This window comes from Capra hircus, chromosome 16, assembly GCF_001704415.2.
Source record: "Capra hircus breed San Clemente chromosome 16, ASM170441v1, whole genome shotgun sequence".
Lineage (NCBI taxonomy): Eukaryota > Metazoa > Chordata > Mammalia > Artiodactyla > Bovidae > Capra > Capra hircus.
Window position 1 is genome coordinate 5,765,383 of NC_030823.1, and position 19,058 is coordinate 5,784,440.

General features: G+C 41.1%; 1 protein-coding gene across 2 annotated transcripts in view; it reads left to right on the forward strand.

Annotated features, from left to right (window-relative positions):
• Positions 1-19,058, forward strand: part of KCNT2 (potassium sodium-activated channel subfamily T member 2) — a 439,686-nt gene that overhangs the window by 360,131 nt on the left and 60,497 nt on the right. For both annotated transcript variants that reach the window (XM_005690450.3, XM_013970060.2), the window contains one exon: positions 14,888-14,999. In XM_005690450.3, the coding sequence (XP_005690507.1) occupies positions 14,888-14,999 (112 nt within the window). The remainder of the gene's footprint in view (positions 1-14,887; positions 15,000-19,058) is intronic.

The following is a 19,058-nucleotide window of genomic DNA, read 5'->3' on the forward strand; positions in this document are numbered from 1 at the left end:
CTACTGTTTGTATCAGGTGTCCAAAGTATTGGAGCTTCAATATGAGTCCTTCCAATGAATATGCATGATCTATTTCCTATAGGATTGACTGGTTTGATCTCCTTGCTGCCCAAGGGACTCACAAGAGCCTCCTCCAGCACCACAATTTGAAAGTATCAATTCTTTGGCACTCAGCCTTCGTGATGGTCCAACTCTCACATCCTTAAGTGACTACAGGAAAAACCACAAAAGTTATTAAAGAAGACAATTTAATACAATTTGGTATAAACAAACATTAACACTTCACGAAGTGTGCAATCTCCATTCCCAAGGGTCCAGAGAACTGCAAAATGGGATGCTGTGCTGTGCTTAGTCATCAGTCATGTCTGACTCTTTGCAATCCCATGGATTGTAGCCCACCAGGCTCCTCTGTCCATGGGATTCTTCAGGCAAGAATACTGGAGTGGGTCACTATTTCCTACTCCAGGGGATCTTCCTGACCCAGGGATTGAACCAACATCTCCTGCGTCTCCTGCATTGCAGGCAAATTCTTTACCTGCTGAGCCATGGAGTGGGAGGAAAGCAGCTTTTAAAGCTTAAAGAATAAGAAACAAGGAAGAGAAACAGAGAATGAATAGGAAATAAGTACCGAGCCCAGAGTTGGCTTGGCATTTGCAGATTGGCTGACTGGATGTAATCTATTTCTGGTCGAGTGGGACATTTACAGGGACAGGAATGTGATCTAAGTTTTGGTTTGCAGATATAGCACCAGGACAGGAGCCATTCCTTCTTGGACCTAGAGTTTATTTCAACAATAATATCTCCAAAATATCTCAGCCAGTCCTTGCATTTTAATGACCATTATTCATTTCCTCAAAGAAGAGCCAGTTCTAATCAGCTTATTAGTGAGGCACACAGTGTTGACAGAAATATAGCTAATAGAAGCCATCTCAACTCTAGGATGTACACTCTCTGATGGGGGAAAAAACAAAAAAACTGAGGCACCCTGGGTGGTGAAACTAAATGCTAGCTGCAACTGGAGTTTATCTTAAACCTGACTCTGAACCTATCACCCTGTTCATGCTGAAGTATTTTAACATGAGAGATAGCCTAAGAGTCATTCAATTGATATTGATGGAGTTTGGGATTTAAATTGGAAGAGTTCCAAAGTTTAACATCAACTTCACTTGAATCTAGGTAGTCTGAATGTACCCAAACTCTTGCATCATCCTGCCAAGCAAGGCTGTTGAAAGAACTAAGTGAGATGATTTCTGAGAAGTACATAATAGGCAGATAGTAATAGGCAGTTTCTACTTATTAATAGAATGTATCTTTTAACACAAGAATGTGTCTTTTAAGCAAACTTGAATGGCTGCTTCTAAAATACTGTGGCCACCAAAATGTGTAAGCAGACATCATGGTTAGTTTATTAATTAGAAAACTGGGACAAGAATTTAGATGCATTATTTCCTTGGCTTATTTATTTCTAGGAGACAATCAAATCTTGTGATCTCCTTAGTATCTGGATGTTTTAGATGAATAAAATTACTGTGTGCTGTTACTTTATACAGGGTGATGCTACATTTTATGTTAGCATTTCTGTGTAGCAGTTTGAGCCATGCCATTTTAACTTGATTATTTTGGCATTTTGTTTGGATGGGAGGCCTTTTGAGTTTTACATTTTTTGCTTTTAAAACTGTGAAGGAATATGTTAGAAAAATCTTCAATCTGTGCTTACATTAGAGATAAAAACAGAATAGAATTCAAGTCTGAGAATTCAAGTTAAGAGTGCTCTAGCTTACAACTTACTAATATAACTGATATGACCAGTCTGGAATAAGGTTGAATTTGTTATTCAAAAGCTCAGATGGATCACTTGAGCTCCTACCTGCCCAGCTTACTCGGACACTTAGCTTTACTGACCAGGGCTCTCTTCTCCCTGGATTGTCTGAGGACCCTCCAGAGTTAGTCCCCAAAGACCAAAGGCAAACAAGAGAGTCTCCTTAATTCACTGGCAGTGCTTGTGTGTGTGAGTGGGAAGCAGAAGAGGGTTTGGGGGGATTTGGGGAGAATTCCTTTCCACCTGGAGTTGTATCTGAAACATAGCTCTGTGATTGAACACTGGACAACACAGCTTAATGTATCTTCATCCAGTGTGACAGTTACCTGTTTGCTGTCTGGGCCCCAAAATACCCACCCAGGAAGTGATTCGTCTTTAGCGTACAAAGTTTAGAGTGAAGTACCCAGAGTGTTAACACTCAAACACTTAGGGAGAACCCCTGAAGCGTGTGCTGGGATGGCTGAACCAAGAGGAACCTTCACACTCAGCCATGCTTTGTGCCAGCATGCGGTGTCTCTGCAGAAGGACCTGAGCGGGTCCTTACCCGGATGCATGCCTCTCTCCTGGGGAGTTTCCTCTGTGGGCTCCTCGTTGCTCCATAGAGCAGCAAACTTCCTGTGGATGACCTTTAGCCCAGAGGTTGCCATATCCCCTCCTCTGGTTGGCTCAGAAGAGACTACTGGAATCCCTAGCAGCTGGCCCGCCTGCTCCCCTAAGGGCCATTTCAGAGCACAGAAGACAGTGCCAGAGAAGGTCTTTATCATGGTGATGTTGTTATTTAATTGCTCGGTCATTTTTCAACTCTTGCAACTCTTGGACTGCAGCCCGCCAGGCTCCTCTGTCCATGAGATTTCCCTGGAGTGGGTTGCCATTTCCTTCTAAAGGGAATCTTCCCAAGCCGGGAATTGAACCCATGTCTCCTGTGTCTCTTGCATTGACCTGAGCCACCAGAGAAGCCCCCTTTGTCAACTTCAATCCTGTTAAAATTTCTCTTCCACCTGCTTAAGCACCCTTCCTTACACATCCCAGAGAAGCACTCAGGTGAGTCTTCCAAGCACAAAGTTTCCTTCCAATTTTTTCAAATTGAAAGAAATGCTGGTCCTGACTTTCAAATTTAAATTTCTTTTGCTGAGGTTTTACCTAACAAAACACTCTATACATTTGGGAAATGCTGAACGTTTTCACACTTTTAAGAACAACTGTTAGTACCTAAATTCAACTTAAATAGGCACATCAAAATGTGCCTTGAATAAAAACAACCATTTCCAATGCCAAAGACATTTTGCAGTGGCAAGTTTTGCTCCACTTTACAAGAAAAATATTAAGCAAGTCATTTAAAGATATAGCTAGAAGGATTGTTAGTGAAAGGTTGTTGCTGAACAAAAAGACACTGAGATTCCTGGCCTCCGGAGGAGAAGAATTCAATCCAGGGCCAGAGACGAGGCTTGATCGCTCAGAGTTTTTGTGTAATAAAGTGTTATTAAAGCATAAAAGAGATAGAGAAAGCTTCTGACATAGGCATCAGAAGAGGGCAGAAAGAGTACCCCCTTGCTAGTCTTCAGCTGGATGTTATATAGTCACTAGCAGTCTGTTAATGAAAGAAAGAAATGTCTTAAAACTCAGAATGGCACCAGGCCCCTCACCCATAAGATGCATTTTGGGATAATCTTGGCACCAAATGGTTCATCCTGGGCCATAAAATGATTAACTTGTATCTTGTAGAAGGACAAATTATCATACAAATAGTTTCATTTACATGGATTAGGGGAGCAATATCTGAGTATAACATACTGGTTTGTCAAGTAGGTTCTGAGCCACGAGACAACTGACCTGAAGACAAAGTCTGAGGTAAATGCATAGTACATTAGCATAGCTTAAGACAAACATTTCCATAAGAAAAATGCATTGTTATCTCAAGGTTTGAAAATAGCTAACTTCCGGTGAAACCAGGTGTCATTATGGCAACACAGTATTTTAAGAGAAACCTCCTTTTAAATTTGTATAGAGAAGGAAAAATATCAGCTCCTTTGTTTCCTCCTGCTGCTTAAGAGAGAGAAAAATGTCTGACACTTGCAAGCTATTTCCTCCCTTTGGAGACCCCTGGCCTTCCTGCCTCTTACCCTCTCATTAGTTTGGCAACTAATGAAAGAAAATAGAAGAATCTATGTGATCTAGTCCAGTGTGGGAAGGAATGCCTCCCTGAAGAATTGGTATTCAGTCTTCAACGAGAAGGGCATCCCAGGAGGCACAGTGGCAAAGAATCCACCTTCAATGCAGGAGACGCAGGTTCGATTCCTGGGTCAGGAAGATCCCCTCCAGGAGGGAATGGCAACTCACTCCAGTATTCTTGCCTGAAAAATCCCATGAACAGAGGAGCCTGGTGAACTACAATCCATGGGGTCACAAAGAGCCAAGACGCAGCTGAGTAACTGAGTACACACACACTTTTACTAGAAAGAGGCTGAGTGGGTGTAGAGATGAGCAGAGAATTCCACAAGAGGGCAGCAAATACCAAGGCTCTGGGAACTAAACCGCACTTGGAGCAGAGCCAGGGGAAAGTCCTCCCTAGGCTGACACGGAAATCGGAAGCCAGACCACTCATGGCTTTGAAGAGCAGTGTAAGGAGCTGCGCTTTATTTTAGGAATAACAGGAATTGAAAGATACAGGCTTTTTTTTTTTTTTTTTTGCCAATTAATTTTGCTGTATAGTAGAGTTAGTTCAGTTCAGTTCGGTTCAGTCGCTCAGTCGTGTCTGACTGCCACTGTATAGCAGAAACTAACACCAAATTATAAAGCAATGTTAAAATTAATTAAAAACAAATAAATAAAATATTATTTTAGCCTCAAGGTGAAGAATGGTTTGAGGATAAGTCAGAGCAAGTGAGAGCCGAACAGTTAGAAGACATTTGAATTGACTGGACTATAGGAGGAAAAACGTCATGTTAAGAGTAAAAATAAAAAGGGAATATTATTTCAGAGATCAAATTGCCAACATCTGCTGGATCATGGAAAAAGCAAGAGAGTTCCAGCAAAACATCTATTTCTGCTTTCTTGACTATGCCAAAGCCTTTGACTGTGTGGATCACAATAAACTGGAAAATTCTGAAAGAGATGGGAATACCAGACCACCTGACCTGCCTCTTGAGAAATCTGTATGCAGGTCAGGAAGCAACAGTTAGAACTGGACATGGAACAACAGGTTCAAATAGAAAAAGAGTACGTCAAGGCTGTATATTGTCACCCTGCTTATTTAGCTTCTATGCAGAGTACATCATGAGAAACGCTGGGCTGGAAGAAACACAAGCTGGAATCAAGATTGCCAGGAGAAATATCAATAACCTCAGATAAGCAGATAACACCACCCTTATGGCAGAAAGTGAAGAGGAACTAAAAAGCCCCTTGATGAAAGTGAAAGAGGAGAGCGAAAAAGTTGGCTTAAAGCTCAACATTCAGAAAATGAAGATCATGGCATCCGGTGTTATCACCTCATGGGAAATAGATGGAGAAACAGTAGAAACAGTGTCAGACTTTATTTTGGGGGGCTCCAAAATCACTGCAGATGGTGACTGCAGCCATGAAATTAAAAGACGCTTACTCCTTGGAAGAAAAGTTATGACGAACCTAGATAGTATATTCAAAAGCAGAGACGTTACTTTGCCGACAAAGGTCCGTCTAGTCAAAGCTATGGTTTTTCCTGTGGTCATGTATGGATGTGAGAGCTGGACTGTGAAGAAGGCTGAGCACCGAAGAATTGATGCTTTTGAACTGCGGTGTTGAAGACTCTTGAGAGTCCCTTGGACTGCAAGGAGATCCAACCAGACCATTCTGAAGGAGATCAGCCCTGGGATTTCTTTGGAAGGAATGATGCTAAAGCTGAAACTCCAGTACTTTGGCCACCTCATGCGAAGAGTTGACTCATTGGAAAAGACTCTGATGCTGGGAGGGATTGGGGGCAGGAGGAGAAGGGGACGACCGAGGATGAGATGGCTGGATGGCATCACGGACTCGATGGACGTGAGTCTGAGTGAACTCTGGGAGTTGGTGATGGACAGGGAGGCCTGGCGTGCTGCGATTCATGGGGTCGCAAAGAGTCAGACACGACTGAGCAATTGAACTGAACTGAACTGCACTGAACTAGTAATTATAGCCTTACTGAAGAAATGACACCCATAGGCACTTGGGAAATGATGTTGTTCAAGAATACTGATACCGAATGTGTATTAATGCAAGAGTAATTCCTTTATATAGTGCAAAAACATTTTAATATTTTCTTTGGTTTACATGGGTTAAATTTTTCTATTTAGGAGATATCTGATGTTTACCATATGGTAATTTAACGACTACCTCAGATTCAGATCTAAATTGTTTAAGAAGTGTTTGTGAAAAATTAAAATATTTTCATATTTGTTTTAGTGCCAATATTCAGTTAGAGTCTAAAACTGGTGTCTCATGCATTTAAGTGTGTCTATATACCTTACATAGTAATATATACCCCTTGTGATTTAGAAACATCAATCCCAGCCACCACAGATCAACTTGTATAGAGTGACATACCAGAGTACAAATATTTTATTAAATATTATAAATATTTTCCAGATTTTTATGTTGTTAAGTTTGATTGTCTTGCTTTAATATATAATGCAGCTAGTCTCAGAATTCTCCCAGTTTGTGAAATAGAGTGTTTGGTATGGTTTTCATCTTTATGTTGGTTAGCATACCTGAGCATTTCAGAATTATTTATTAAATGAATTAATTCAGGCAGGTAACTAGTCCATAGATATTTTACACAATTATATTTACATCACTGAGTAAATTTAAATAGCCACATCGAAATATGCCTTGAATAAAAAATAAGTTCAAATACCACAGGCATTTTGGGGTAGCAAGTTTTCTTCCACTATACAAAGAAAGTATTAAACAAGTCATTTTAAAATGTAACTAGAGTATTGACTAGAGAAGTAATTGTAGAACATTTTTAGATAAAACAAAGTACATTATTTTCAATCATTATGTTGCTTTATGGTGATGCTTTTGAACTGTGGTGTTGGAGAAGACTCTTGAGAGTCCCTCGGACTGCAAGGAGATCCAACCAGTCCATCCTGAAGGAGATCAGCCCTGGGATTTCTTTGGAAGGAATGATGCTAAAGCTGAAACTCCAGTACTTTGGCCACCTCATGCGAAGAGTTGTCTCATTGGAAAACACTCTGATGCTGGGAGGGATTGGGGGCAGGAGAAGAAGGGGACGACCGAGGATGAGATGGCTGGATGGCATCACGGACTCGATGGACGATGAGTCTGAGTGTACTCTGGGAGTTGGTGATGGACAGGGAGGCCTGGCGTGCTGCAATTCATGGGGTCGCAAAGAGTTGGACACAACTGAGCAACTGAACTGAACTGAGTACCTAGGGAAAAAAGAATTGTTGTACAGTTGCTAAGCCATGTCCAACTCTTTGCAACCCCATGAACTCAGCACACCAGGTTTTCCTGTCCTTCACTATCTCACAGAGTTTATTCAAACTCATGTCCATTGAGTTGGTGACTCTATCCAGCAATCTCATCCTCTGTCACTCCCTTCTCTTCCTGCCCTTAATCTTTCCCAGCATCATGGTCTTTTCCAGTGAGTTGGCTGTTTTTTCGTATCAGGTGGCCAAAGGATTGGAGCTTCAGTTTCAGTATCAGTCCTTCCAGTGAATATTCAGGGTGGATTTCTTTTAGAATTGACTGGTTGGATCTCCTTGCAGTCCAAGGGACTCTCAAGTGTCTTCCCCAGCACCGCAATTCAAAAGCATCAATTCTTTGGCACTCAGCCTTCTTGATGGTCCAACTCTCACATATTTACATGACTACTGGGAAAAATACAGCTTTGATGATACACAGCTTTGTCTGTAAAGTGATGTCTCTGCTTTTTAATATGGTACCCAGGTTTGTCATCACTTTTCTTCCAAGAAGCAAGTGTTTTTTAATTTCATGGCTGCAGTCAGAATCCACAGTGATTTTGGAACCCAAGATGGTTAAGTCTGCCACTTTTTCTATTTTTTTCCCCATCTATTGCCTTGATGTGATAGGACTAGATGCCATGATATTAGTTTTTTGAATGTTGAGTTTAAAGGCAGCTTTTTCACTCTCCTCTTTGACCTTCATCAAGAGTTCCTCTTCACTTTCTGCCATTAGAGTGAGATCATCTACATATCTGAGGCTGGTGATATTTCTCCTAGAAATCTTGATTCCAGCTTGTGATTCATCCAGCTTGGCATTTCCCATGATGTACTCTGCATCAGTTCAGTTCAGTTCAGTCGCTCAGTGGTGTCTAACTGTTTCCAACTCCATGGACTGCAGCATGCCATGCCTCTCTGTCCATCACCAACTCCAGGAGTTTACTCAAACTCATGTCCATAGAATCGGTGATGCCATCCAACCTCTCATCCTCTGTTGTCCCCTTCTCCTCCCACCTTCAATCTTTCCCAGCATCAGGGTCTTTTCAAATGAGTCCTTCCCATCTGGTGGCCGAATTATTGGAGTTTCAGCTTCAGGATCAGTCCTTCCAGTGAATTTTTCAGGACTGATTTTCTTTCAGATGGGCTGGTTGGATCTCCTTGCAGTCCACGGGATTCTCAAGAGCCTTCTCCAACAGGACAGTTCAAAAGCATCAATTCTTCAGTGCTCAGCTTTCTTTATAGTCCAACTCTCACATACATACATGACTACTGGAAAAATCATAGCTTTGACTAGACGGACCTTTGTTGGCAAAGTAAGTCTCTGCTTTTTAATAAGCTGTTTAGGTTGGTCATACCTTTTCTTCCAAGGAGCAAGCATCTTTTATTTTCATGGCTGCAGTCACCATCTGCAGTGATTTTGGAGACCCCTCAAAATGAAATCTGTCACCGTTTCCATTGTTTCCCCATCTATTTTCCATGAAGTAATGGGACTGGATACCATGATCTTAGTTTTCTGAATGTTGAGTTTTAAGCCAAATTTTTCACTCTCCTCTTTTTCTGGATAGAAGTTAAATAAGTAAGGTGACAATACACAACCTTGATATACCCCTTTCCCAGTTTGAAGCAGTCTGCTGTTCCATGTCTGGTTCTAACTGTTGTTTCTTGACCTGCTTACAGGTTTCTCAGAGGCAGGTCAGGTGGTCTGGTATTTCCATCTCTTGAAGAATTTTCCACTGTTTGTTGTGATCCACACAGTGGCTCAGATGTTAAGGAATCTACCTGCAGTTCAGGAGACTGGGTTTGATCCATGGGTTGAGTAGATCCCTTGGTGAAGGGAACAGCTAACCACTCAGTATTCTTGCTGGGAGAATTCCATGGAAGAGGAGCCCAGCGGGCTACAGTACTAGGGTTCCAAAGAGTTGGCATGACTGAGCCACTTACATGTAGGACTTCTCTATAGCTCAGACAGTAAAGAATCTGCCTGGAATGCAGGAGACCCAGGTTTGATCCCTGGGTTGGGAAAATTCCCTAAAGAAGGGAATGCAACCCACTCCAGTATTCTTGCCTGGAGAATCCCATGGACAGAGGAAGCTAATGGGCTATAGTCCCCAGGGTAGCAAAGAATCAGACATGATTGAATGACTAACATTATGCCTCTACACACAGTCAAAGGCTTTAGTGTAGTCAGTAAAGCAAAAGTAGATGTTTTTCTGGAATTCTCTTGCTTTCTCTATGATGCAACGAATGTTTGCAGTTTGACCTGGTTCCTCTGTCTCTTCTAAATCCAGCTTGTACATTTGAAATTTCTCGGTTCATATTCTGCTGAAGCCAAGCTTTAATTATTTTGAGCATTACCTTGCTACCATGTGAAATGAGTGCAGTTGTGTGGTGATTTGAACATTCTTTGGCATCGCCCTTCTTTGGTGGAATTGGAATGAAAACTGATCTTTTCCATGCTTGTGGCCACTGCTAAGTTTTTCAAATTTGCTGGCATATTGAGTGCAGGACTTTAATAGAGTCATCTTTTAGGATTTAAATAGTTCAGCTGGAATTCCATTACCTCCACTAGCTTTGTTCATGGTAGCGCTTCCTATAGCCTACTTCACTTCACATTCCAGGATGTCTGGTTCTAGGTGAGTGATCACACCATCGTTGTCATCTGGGTCATTAAGACCTTTATTGTACAGGTTTTTTTGTATATTCTTGCCACCTCTTCTTAATCTCTTCTGCTTCTGCTAGGTCCTTGTCATTTCTGTCCTTGATTGTGCCTATCTTTGCATGAAATATTCCCTTGGTACCTTCAATGTTCTTGAAAAGATCGCTAGTGTTTCCCATTTTATGGATTTCTTGTATTTCTTTGCCTCTTTCTCTTATGGCTTTATTATCTCTCCTTGTTATTCTGTGAATCTCTGCATTCAGGTGGGTGTATCTTTCCCTTTCTCCTTTTCCTTTCACTTCTTGTTTTATGTCATTTTATTTCTAAAATGTTATATATTCAAAATATACTTAAATCATGTTAAGGTTCAGAAATATGTGTACAGTGTCAGTATTGTAAAGGTATAAAATTAAATCTCTTAAGCAATCAAATTTGTAAATATGAAGTATTATAATTCAATACAGGTAATATTTTATGGATTTGAAGGACACTGCAGTAAGTTCTAAGATTTTACTAGGTGGCAAACTAGATAATTCACTCAGTTTTTCAGTTTAAAGTAACAAATGGAGTAGGTTCAATTATATAGAACAGAAATGGCCCATCACATAAATATTATTGTTCTATCTAATTTCAATTCTAGAAGTCACTTAAACGCAATGACTAGATCACTCAAATATTTTATCACTGTCTCTTACTAAAGCGTCAAATATATCTGTCTACACATATATATGGACAGAGAAACCTGGTGGGCTACAGTCCATAGGATTGTAAAGAGTCGTACAAGGCACACTGTATGTACATATTTGATGTATTTTGTTAGAAAAGGATTATAATGAAAAAAATTCAAGTAATCCAAAATTTTTCTAAAATTCAAAAATAACATATATGAAAGAAAAAGTCGTATTTCTCAGAGAAAACAAAAATTTCTAAAATATAAGATACACTTCTTACTTGTTGTCAGCTTCGTTTCCTCAGAAATTCCTCCCCTGACCATGCATCTTAGCACCTTCCAAGATGTTCCTATTTAATTTGTGAATCACAGATTTCAGTCAGCCTCTTTTAGCATCCTTAGAAAAATATATACATTCGTATAATTTATGAACTTTTTGCAGTTTTTTTCCAAAGTCTAAACCAAAGGCAGGGATTTAACATTATACTTTTTTTTTTTTTTAATCTCTTGGAAACCAGAGTTTTCCAATAGCAGATACTTGATACTTATTTACTAAATTAGATGCTAAATATGGTCCTCAGTAAATTGAAACCACAGTAATGAAATTATGATCTAACAACTACTATTGAGGGGTAGATACAGAAGTAGAGATTACAAAAGTTTAAATTAGCAACTCTGACATGTAGTTGAATATTCTTAATAATACTCCTTTTTATTTGGGTCATCTGAATCTCCTTTCCTACCCACCTATTTATTGAAAGTAGCAGTGACCATAGTAGACCGCTCTCTGGCAGATGGTGATCCCCACGTCAGGCAGAGCTGTGCTGGGCTGGTGCCTGGCAGTAGAGAGGAGTCTGATCAGGGGCCCTGCTAGACAATCACTGGGCCCACCCTGTAGGGCTGAGCTCACCCGAAGGCCTGGCTCAGACCAGCGCAAACCCAGAGATACTGAGAAGGCAGAGCCAGGGGTGAGCCATAGGTCCCCAGCTCCTCCCAGGAAACAGGAGGTGCAGACAGAAACACAGAACAAGGAGGTCTCCACCTGATGTTCTGGAAATTGCATGAGTTAATGCATGGAAAGCTCTAATAATACTGCCTTTTAAATTTTATGTGTGATAGAGTTTTGGACATTTTTTTTTTTAACTTCCAAAAGAGTTTTTTAAAAACTGAACAAAGAGGAAAACCTTAGGTCAGTTAATTTTCCTTTTCAGAAGCACAGATCGTGAATATGCTGTTTATTCTCTCAATGAGACTCTGCTTTATCTTCACTGTCCATTTTGCTACTATTATGTATTCATTTTAGTTTCTGCTGTGTCGGATTATTGAATATTGTCTGTGACAGACCATAACATGGTAAATATCTTTAGTGACATGGTTGTTTAAAAATATTTCCTAAATGAAGACTTTTGAAACTTCCAGATGGTATGAGGTTTGTCAGTTGGTGGCACTTCCTCGGCTTATCAGGTGGAGTAGTACCAGCCCAAAAGTCAATTGATATTTTTGCCATTAGGCCACTCTTCTAATTTCTCAGGTTTCCCTGGTGGCTCAGATGGTAAAGAATCTGTCTACAGTGCAGGAGACCCAGTTTCAATTCCTGGGTCAGGAAGATCGCTGGAGAAGAGAATAGCACCCCACACCAGTATCCTTGGAGAAGGCAATAGCACCCCACTCCAGTACTCTTGCCTGGAAAATCCCATGGACGGAGAAGCCTGGTAGGCTGCAGTCCATGGGGTCGCTAAGAGTCAGACACGACTGAGTGACTTCACTTTCTCTTTTCACCTTCATGCATTGGAGAAGGAAATGGCAACCCACTCCAGTGTTCTTGCCTGGAGAATCCCAGGGGTGGGGGAGCCTGGTGGGCTGCCATCTATGGGGTCGCACAGAGTGGGACATGACTGAAGCGACTTAGCAGCAGTAGCAGCCAGTATCCTTGCCTGAATAATTCCATGGGCAGAGGAGCCTGGTGGGCTGCAGTTCATGTGGTCACAAAAAGTCAGACATGACTGAGCGACTTTCACTTGCTAACTCACCCTTCTGATTTTTCAGAAGTGTCTGAAAAAATGAACTTTTTGTCAAATGTATGCACATTGGTGACTTTTGAGGGAGAAGAATAGGGCTTCTAAAAGAAAGTCATGTGGAATACAGATTATACGCTGTTTCTCCGTAAACTGTGTGTGCATGCATGCTCGGTAGTGTCCAATTCTTTGCAATCCCGTGGATTGTGGCCTACCAGGCTCATCTGTCCATGGCATTCTCCAGGCAAGAACACTGGAGCAGGTTGCCATCTCCTACTCCAGGGGATCTCCTTGACCGAGGGATCGAACCCGTGTCTCTTGCATTCCTTGCATTGGCAAGTGGATTCTTTACCACTGCACCACCTGGGAAACCCCATAGTTAACATATTTTTGGGAAAATCTGAACAAACTTTTTTCCAACCCAGTTTAATAATATTTGCTCTCAAAATGGAGGTGAGGCCATGCAATTTTGGTTATATTGCTTCCCACAAAGTGTAGATCTTATCAAACACCTAATGATATCGTAATTTTCAAGTGTTTTGATTAGGTAAGCGTCAATACTGTTATAGCAATGTAACCAAGGCGGCATATAGTTTTCACAAATAACTCTGAAATTAAGCATTTTTAAGAGTTGTTTAGATCTTAAATGAGAGGATGATGAAGCCCAGTGGAAACTGAGTTCATGGCCCTTTGGGAAAGTCCCAGGAAGCCTGCAGGGAGCCCTCTCACTCCCAGAAGGAGGGAGACTTTCATTCTGGCAAAGCATCCATCAGTTTCATAGAGTTAGAGCTGAGAAGAGGGGTGATCTCATGGGTCCTGCTGAAAGTCAGTTCCTCTCTAAGCATGTAACAGTACCCTCCCTCCTGGACCCAGCAGATAATGAGAGTAAGATCAAATTCCCTGGTGATCCAGTGGGTAAGACTTCACCTTTCAATGCAGGGGGTGTATGTTCGATCCCTGGTCAAGGAGGTAGGATGCCACATGCCTAATGGCCAAAAAGCCAAAACATAAATATGGCAACAAATTCAATAACAACTTTAAAAACGGACCACATAAAAAAGAATCTTTAAAAAATAAAAGGTCAGATGGAGACAACATGTTTCTGAGCTGCTAACTGAATGTTTCTGTCCTGAATATTTCGGTTCATTCTGGAGCCTGAGGTCTAGGCAAGGGTGCAGCTACCCGCAGAGATTTTTTAAGTGGCCTTAAAAATGAAGTTGCTCAGTCGTGTCTGACTCTTTGCGACCCCATGAACTATAGGCTGCCACACTCCTCCATCCATGGAATTTTCCAGGCGAGAGTACTGGAGTGGGTTGCCATTTCCTTCTTCAGGGGATCTTCCTGACCCAGGGATTGAACCCGGGTCTCCCACCTTGTAGGGAGACGACACTTTACTGTCTGAGCCACCAGGGAAGCCCCCATAGTTTAGTGGCCTTAACTAAGTTTAAATACATATTGTATGGAGAACAAAGCTGATTATCACTTAAAGTGGCTGCTACAGGGAATCTCAAAATATGTGAATCAGGAGAGCTGCCAGTGATGTAGAGACATCAACTAAAGATCAGATCACCAGCCACAGCAACAGTAAGGTGTTTGTTGTGGTTTTATCTTGCCCTATTTTTCTGGAGGAAAACATCAAATGTGTGTATGTATGTATGTGTGTGTGTGCACGCGCATGCGTGCACATGTACACGTGCATGTGTGGATTGTGCAGGAGGATGTAAATAGGAAGAAAGCTTATGTAAAACTCTAGGATGAGTGGAAATTCTCAGGATTGTTCTAGAACAACACTATCCATTGAGCCATGTCCTCAGTTCATTACAATGAGTTGTTATTTCAATGACAATATTTGCTTCGTTGTAGTAAGATTTGACAATTAAAAGCACATACTGTGAGAACAGAGAGCTGCAGGAAATCTTAGAACTCACATTATGGACAATAAGCTCATTGTGGGAAATTTTTGCCAGTCCACATATTCATCTTATAAATTTATATTTCATTATTTTTCACGAGGTAACTTCTTCAGTCAGCTTTATGAGGAGTGAGAAAATGCATAATAAAAATCAAATTACTGAATTTAGTTTGCTTACAGTGCTAAAATGTTGGTTAAAATATTCTTTGGAAAATAACAATGCATTTCTCTTCCACAAAACAGTTCGTGTGGCATGACTTGCTCTCCCAACTGCCTGTAGTTTAATGCCTGAGGCTAGGAATCACTCACTCCTAAACCTGTTGTTATGAAAACACCACTTTGGATCGCTAGTGTAATGCAAATATCTCTTTGGAATGTAGGTTGTTTTCCAGCCTCAGTATCATCACAGAGCTCACCCACCCAGCCAACATGAGGTTCATGCAGTTCAGAGCCAAAGACTGCTACTCTCTCGCTCTTTCAAAGCTGGAAAAGGTGAGTCGCCGCATGGTCAAGTGAGTTGCATTTACCTGTTTGGATTGAAAGACTAACTTGGGAAGTTTTTACACGTAAAAAGAAATGCCATGAAATATTAAAAATAAAAATGCTATTTTGAATTCCTATGTGGGGGCTAAAATCTTAATTTATAAGTTTTTTAAAGTGTATAGTGATGGATTTGAACCAGTGATATCAGAAGTGAACATGATGGAAATATCTCATTCTGGCATTATGGATCACAAATTGAAATCATGATTTATGAAAGAACTAAATGTACCTGGAAAAATATATATATATATACATACACTCACAAATGATATCTATTATTGATAATATCATTAGTGCTATGTCAAGACGTATATTTGCAGGTTTCAAAAATCCTTTAAATCCTAGAAAACCCATGGGCTTTGTTGAAAGTCAGTCCTCAGATGAGATAATCTGACATACAATCTGAGACAAAGTCAAGTTTATTGCTTAGGTAAGTAAGGGGACCCTGAATACTCGTTGGAAGGACTGATACTGAAGCTGAAGCTCCAATATTTTGCCTACTTGATGCGAACAGCCAACTCATTGGAAAAGACCCTGATGCTGGGAAAGACTGAAGGCGGAAGAGGGCAACAGAGGATGAGATGGCATCAGAGGATGACAGGTTGGATAGCATCACTGATCCAATGAACACGTGCTCAATCACGCAGTCATGTCCGACCCTGTGCAACCCCATGGACTGTAGCCCACCAGGCTCCTCAGTCCATGGAATTTTCTAGGCAAAAATACTGGAGTGGGTTGCCATTTCCTTCTCCAGGGGATCTTCCAGATAAACTTGGGCAAACTCTGGAGATAGTAGGGAACAGGGAAGCCTTCCTCCAGGGGAACTTCCATGGAACTGCAGTCCATGGGATTGCAAAGAATTGGTCATGACTTGGTGACTGAACAACAAAGTAAGGGAACTGTCACCTCAGGAGAGGTTTGTTTTGTTTTGTTTTGTTTATAAATATTTATTAAAATGAAAGGTGTTTGCGCTTCTGTCCCATGAGCATCCATCCAGCTGCTTATCAGCTGCTAAGATGGGTGGTTGGTGTCATAAATGCCCTTGAAATCGTCAGGATTATCGATTATCTGCTTTTACTTAAAACTCCTTGTTCCTTGACTTGTGGTCAGCACCTCTCTTCACATTGTTATGTAAAAGGTGTCCAGAATTTGTGCACCGAGTAAGGCATCCATGGGTAAAAATGTATGTGCTGTGTGCTAAATTGCTTCAGTCATGTCTGACTCTTTGCGACCCTATGGACTTTATGTAGCCCACCAGACTCCTCTGTCCGTGGGATTCTTCAGGCAAGAATACTGGAGTGGGTTCTACGCCTTCCTCCAGGGGATCTTCCTGACCCAGGGATGGAATGCACGTCTCTTACATCTCTTGGATTGGCAGGCCGGTTCTTTACCACTGCTGCCACCTGGGAAGGCCTAAAAAACATATACCTGCGATCAAATAAACATTGGTCCTGACATGTCAAAGACTCAAAATCCACCTGAGAAGGGTGGTTTTAAAATAGCCAAAGGTGGATTTTCTCAGCACAAATCTAAAATGTGCCTGAAATCAGATAGAGCTAATTAAGACTCAAGAGAGCTTTGTAGTGGGGGAAGGAAGGTCAAAGTCTATCAAGAACTGAAATTTTATTGAATGAGGGTCTTTCCAGGTGGCGACTTATTAGGATTGCAAGGATATGAGAATAATGCTAAGGAAGACAGTGACGCTATTGCGCAGTCATGTTACGGGGACAGAAAGGCGTGGTTTTCATTCTCAGTGTCCAGGCTGTCTGTGGGGATAAACGGACTTTGCATTCAAGGTGTACTTGATGTTAGTATACTGGGAGAATTAGATATATGAGAGGAAAAAAAAAGATCCGGTCTTATACATGTGAAAATGTGTCAAATCTATGCCATCTTCATTATTTGTAATAATATAAGGTAGAAGGATGGCTTATGGTTTTGTTTGTTTGGTTGGTTGGTTGGTTAGTTTTCTCTTTCACTTTATTTTGATTCCCTATTATGCCAGGCACTGTCTTGATCCCTGGATAGCATACAGTTGAGTGAGGGCTCTTCTGTGCTCTTGTCTGGTGATTTCCATCTTCACTGTTGGTCACATACATTATGTTAGTAGAGTCTTAGCACTGCTACTTTATAAGCACAGTGACGCTGCTATTAGAGACTGCTTCCAGATCAGGAAACTGAGTTTAAGACAGACTAAATCACTTTTTTTTTTTTTCAAGATCATATAGCTATCAATGTTGTTGAACCCAATCAGAGAGCCAGAGGTACAGTGAGGCCAGAGAAGCAGAAAGGTCTGTGTTTGGAGTGGAGAAAGTTTTATTGCAGGGCCATGCAGGAGAAAGGGGAGGCTCCTGCCCTACAGACCTGAACTCTCTGATGGTTTTCTGGGAAGACTTTTCATAGGCAAAATTGGCAGGGGGACTGCAGGGTGTGTAACTCTCCTCTGATTTGTTGGAGGCTGTGTTCTGGGAATCTCAATGATCAGCCTTCTGGTTCCAGCCAGGTAGGGCCCTGCTCAGTTTCATCTGGTCAGTGCATAAGAGAAACGTAAAGCCATTCGTGTTCAGAAAACGTCCCCTGTGTCATATGCTGTCTTAACACCAGGAACCACAGCTGAATGGCTCAGTATGCACAGACAAACCCAGGATTAAGCAGCCAGTGGAATCGGTGCTGGCTTGGTGTGGCACGGTCTCCTTCGTGACATGTAAGGGAGGATCACCCCATGATGAAGCCAGACAGGTTCTGCAGGCACATCACCCATCGCCCTACTGCTGTCTAGGAATGGAACCTGGATAAAACATTTACACTGTCACAGCCCTTGGCAGTTGTCTCTGGAAAATAGTGATGATAGCCAAATGATAGGGTCATCGTAAAGGTCACATCACACAATCTAGTCACAATATTTAGCCCAGTTTAGGCATATAATCAGTGCTCAAATAAATAGTCTCAAAAGCATAACTATAAATTAGTATTGTTGACATCATTACTAATAAATATTCTATTGGTTTTGTGTTCCGTCACTAAGTCACGTCCAACTCTTTGCAACCCCATGGACTGCAGCACACCACACTATCTTCCGGAGTGTGCTCAAGCTAATGACCATTGAATCAGTGATGCCATCCAACCATCTCATCCTCTGTCACCTTCTCCTTATACCCTCAGTCTTTCCCAGCATCAGGATCTTTCCTATGTGTATTTAATTTTATACCAGTTCAGTTGATACAGTAAGGTTATAATTTTGGAAGTTATTTTCAGTATTGGTGAATCTGTGTGTCTACACTATTGTGTGTCAATTGTGTTAGGGGAAAAGAAGAACAAGATGAAATTTGACCTGTGTTGGGGAATTAATTAAAAATAAAAATTTCCTCCAACCTAAAATCCTCTTCATTAATGTAGAAAAGTTTTGTTTGAGTAAGCTTTAAATCAGATTATATATAATATGCATCTCAGAAATCCCCTAAAGAGATTATAAGGACAGAAAGACATCTCATCTGTTTATGTAGCTGGGCAGATACAGTCATTTACGTACATGTTAATTGTCTTGATCCAAAGGAAAAATAAATTGTCTTCTATCTTGGCAGCAAACAAGAAGTTACAACTTGGAGCCTGGCATCTAGGCTAAACTCCCAAAGAGACAGACAGGGTACTTTATGTTCCCATTTCAAAAAGATAGTTCCAAGGCCCTCAAGACATTCCTGGGAAACAAAGCTGTCTGGAGGTTATTCACGTTTTCAAAAGTTTTGCATGTCTCTAAGAGACAAAGAAAGGATTTACAATTGCAAATTTCCTAAAAGGAAGCTCTCTAGGAAAAAGAAAGGGAAGGAGACAGTTTTATTTTTTGGCATGAGGGAATTCATTTATTTCTTGAGATTTATATTTACCCTTGCATCTTTTTGGGGGCTTCCCTGAAATAACAATTGTCACAAGGCCAGAAGACAATCCATATCTTGAGTAAGAAGGTCGTGACTAAACAGTTTTACCTTAGGGTAAAAGGTTACTGAAGGAAAT